Raw genomic sequence first — 3185 nt, forward strand, 5'->3', positions numbered from 1 at the left:
CCCTCAGGTCGATTGTTCTCTTGAATATGTATTTGTCAACTAAATCGTTATATTTTAAATTTTCGATACATTCGTAGGTGTTTCTGATTATCGTGACGTGCTTAATATGTTTTACGCCGAATTTGGTTTACAAACATGAATTTGTATACGATGATGAAGTGGCCGTTGAACAAAATGCCGACGTAACAAACATCTCTCGATCGGCATTTGAAACAATTCAATCAGTTTTCAGTCATGATTTTTGGGGTCAGGATATTAATCATCCGAATAGTCACAAATCATTTCGGCCGTTGGTAACTAATCTAGTCTAATGTATGCGTATGAATTTCGGCAATGGTGCAAATCTTTTATGTTGGCGACCCGAATGAAAATTGTGAACGCAGTGTTGCACGGGTGTACAAGTATTACGCTGTATTTTACACTGAAGAAAATGTTCGAAAAGGGTGTAAGAGGCTATTGGTTGCCAGTGTATGCGTCGCTACTTTTCGCCGCTCATCCCATTCATGTCGAAGTTATTTTCTCCGTGGTTGGTCGTGCGGATATCTTATGCACGTTTTTTTATCTGCTGGCCGTACTTCAATATTTGTATATACTTGAAGGTTGGTACCTAACTGTATGAATATATCTTATTCGCTATTTCGTCGTCGCTCTTGATCTAAAACCCAATTTGAAAATAAATTGACTCCATTTCTACTTCAGCTGAGGCAGAAGACGATGAACATGGAGTTGAATACGACGAAAAGGAAAAGAAAAATGGTGCAGGTCAGAAAAAAAAGAAAAAACATCCAAGAAACTTGGCACCGGGAGCCGCTGCAGCAAACAAAAATTCGGGCGCAATTCACGCGGTGAAATACATTTCTTTATTTACCTGTGCTTTGTTCAGTAAAGAGCTTGGAATAACAGTTTTGGTATGATTTTCTAAATCACATTTGATTCATGCAAAACATTTACAAGCAATTTATTCCTAATAAGATTCAAAAAAAAAATTTCAGCCATTTTGTGCTGTGTACGACGTCTTGAACAACACAAAACCGCCAGAATGTGTGCGCAATCAACGTTACGTTGCGAGAAATTGGTACAATTGGCGATTGTGGGTGGAGAGAAATCCGAAGCTTCAAACGCGTTTTTTGATATTGATTGTGATGACAATCGCATTGATGCTAATTCGTGGATATTCAGGACTATTCAGGTTGGTTCAATAACATTCTATCATCCAAATTCATTGCTTTTTTCTCTAGGGTGTGGACACAGACTAAAAAACTAAGAAAACCAAGAAAAATTAGGACTTATTAGGTCCTTCAAATGAAAAATTAGCAATACCAAAGTCCGTGTCTCCCCCTAGTTTTTTCTACAATTTTTTTAATCGAAGACCATCTTGTCGACATTCAACTAAAAATAAACGGAATTTTCAGTTTGCCGAATTTTTCACCTCGTGAAAATCCACTGGGTAAGTTTGTGTTTGGCGGAATCGCTTAAATAACCTATAACAGCAATGAATAATTTATTTATGTTTTGTCCAATTTGCAATTAAACAGCTGCTCATCCGGATCTATTTGTTAGAGTAAGTCAAAGTGCAGTAAAATCGTCCTAACTGGAAGTCTGAACTTCTTTGTCGTTGAATTAATTGAGTGTCATTTAAAGGTGTCAACCGGACACAGACGGACAGAAATTTGTCCAATTTTGTCCGGTCCGAAAGCCTTAGCAAATTCCCGGACGTCCGATCCGACGTCCGGGAATTTGCTAAGGCCTTCGGACGTCCGGTCCGACTGTCCGAAAATGGGAACGGACATTCGGACGTTTATCGAAAATGTGTTCCATCACAATCCGAGCAAAAATCCGAAAGTCCGTTCTCATTTTCGGACAGTCGGACTGGACGTCCGAAATCCAATGTAAACTGTACGAACATCGGACCGGACGTCCGGGAATTTGCTAAGGCTTTCGGACCTGACGGGCGGACACACTGTCATTCTTTGTCTGTAGTTTATGTCGTCACTTTACGTTGCTGCGCTAAATGGATGGCTTCTGATTTTTCCATCGTGGCTATGCTGCGATTGGTCATACGGCTCACTCGATCTAATTGAATCATGGACGGATTATCGATTAATACCAACGTTTTTGGCATTCTATGTTTGCGGTGGTCTCTATCAAAGTGGTGTAAAGTAAGATCTAGCATGGATGTCATTCGCTAAGATTATCATTCATTTTCATAACTGTTTATACAGAGAAGTGCAGATAGCAGTTGCATGGGCGATCATCTCATATTTACCATCCTCACATATCATTACCGTCGGCTTTGTGTTGGCTGATCGAATTTTGTACATTCCTTCAATAGGGTACTGTATCTGTATTGCAATTGCATACAGTCGGGGGCACGAGCTTTATCCGAAAGCGATTAGAATGGCTATATTTGTCCTATTGCTGATTTTTGCTGGTCGAACCATTGAAAGATCTTGGGATTGGCAAGACAGTAAAACGTTATTCACATCAGCGCTGCGAATTTGTCCGAATAATTCAAAGATTTACTTTAATCTTGCTCAAATAAGCCATCTGAGTCAAGATTTTCCCGCTGCGCTTGAATTTAGTATGGTTGCACACCAAAAAGATCCAGCTAATATTTTTGCAATGATGGCAATGGGCAATGCGTATCGAGCTCTTGGCGATTATGATCAAGCCATCACAACTCTCCGAAGAACAATCGAATTGGAGTGAGTTTAGTTTTATGCAATTTGATTTGCTCTCCGATCCATTTTTAATATTTGCTTCAAACATCTTTTTCACTACCAGTCCGGCTTATGCACGTGCTTGGATGAATTTGGCCATAGCTTATGGATTGACGCAAGATTTTGAGAAAGCGGAGGCAGCCTATCACAAAGCAGCCAGTTTGCATCCGAACAACGAAGTAATTATGTACAACTTGGGCACTTTGGTAAGATGCAATATGATACCACAAAAACTAATTCCGAGCTAATTTCCTGTTTTTTTTTTTTTTTAATTCCATCTGCAGTATTTACGAATGGGAAGATTCGCAGAGGGTGAAGCCTACTTCCGAAAAAGCATAGAATGTAATCCAACATCAGATCTGGCGCATTATAATCTGATTATATTTTATTTTGATTATGGTCCCAGGGAAATGGTCGAGAAAACAATTGACGCTTTGGATTTCTATAAATCAATGAACATACTAA

At 39.3% G+C, this 3185-nt stretch overlaps 1 protein-coding gene across 1 annotated transcript; it reads left to right on the plus strand.

Moving 5' to 3' along the window:
• The first annotated feature begins 82 nt into the window (after positions 1-82).
• Positions 83-3176, plus strand: LOC116344942 (protein O-mannosyl-transferase TMTC4-like). Its single transcript, XM_031773800.1, has 10 exons — positions 83-599; positions 700-908; positions 993-1189; positions 1413-1447; positions 1536-1561; positions 1981-2159; positions 2223-2705; positions 2785-2926; positions 3005-3062; positions 3127-3176. Exons 1-10 carry the CDS (start codon positions 311-313, stop codon positions 3174-3176), a joined length of 1668 nt encoding a protein of 555 aa, XP_031629660.1. The 5' UTR covers positions 83-310.
• The last annotated feature ends 9 nt before the right edge of the window (positions 3177-3185 follow it).

Source organism: Contarinia nasturtii, unplaced genomic scaffold (genome assembly GCF_009176525.2).
Source record: "Contarinia nasturtii isolate CC-2019 unplaced genomic scaffold, AAFC_CNas_1.1 Cnas_scaffold_1232, whole genome shotgun sequence".
Lineage (NCBI taxonomy): Eukaryota > Metazoa > Arthropoda > Insecta > Diptera > Cecidomyiidae > Contarinia > Contarinia nasturtii.

Bases quoted from the DNA above. Each gene is read 5' to 3' on its own strand.
- LOC116344942 (XM_031773800.1), top strand. From the start codon at position 311: ATGTATGCGTATGAATTTCGGCAATGGTGCAAATCTTTTATGTTGGCG. The intron at 1,562-1,980 runs GTAAGTCAAAGT...CTTTGTCTGTAG, and splicing joins ATCCGGATCTATTTGTTAGA to TTTATGTCGTCACTTTACGT. The intron at 3,063-3,126 runs GTAATCCAACAT...TTATGGTCCCAG, and splicing joins CTTCCGAAAAAGCATAGAAT to GGAAATGGTCGAGAAAACAA.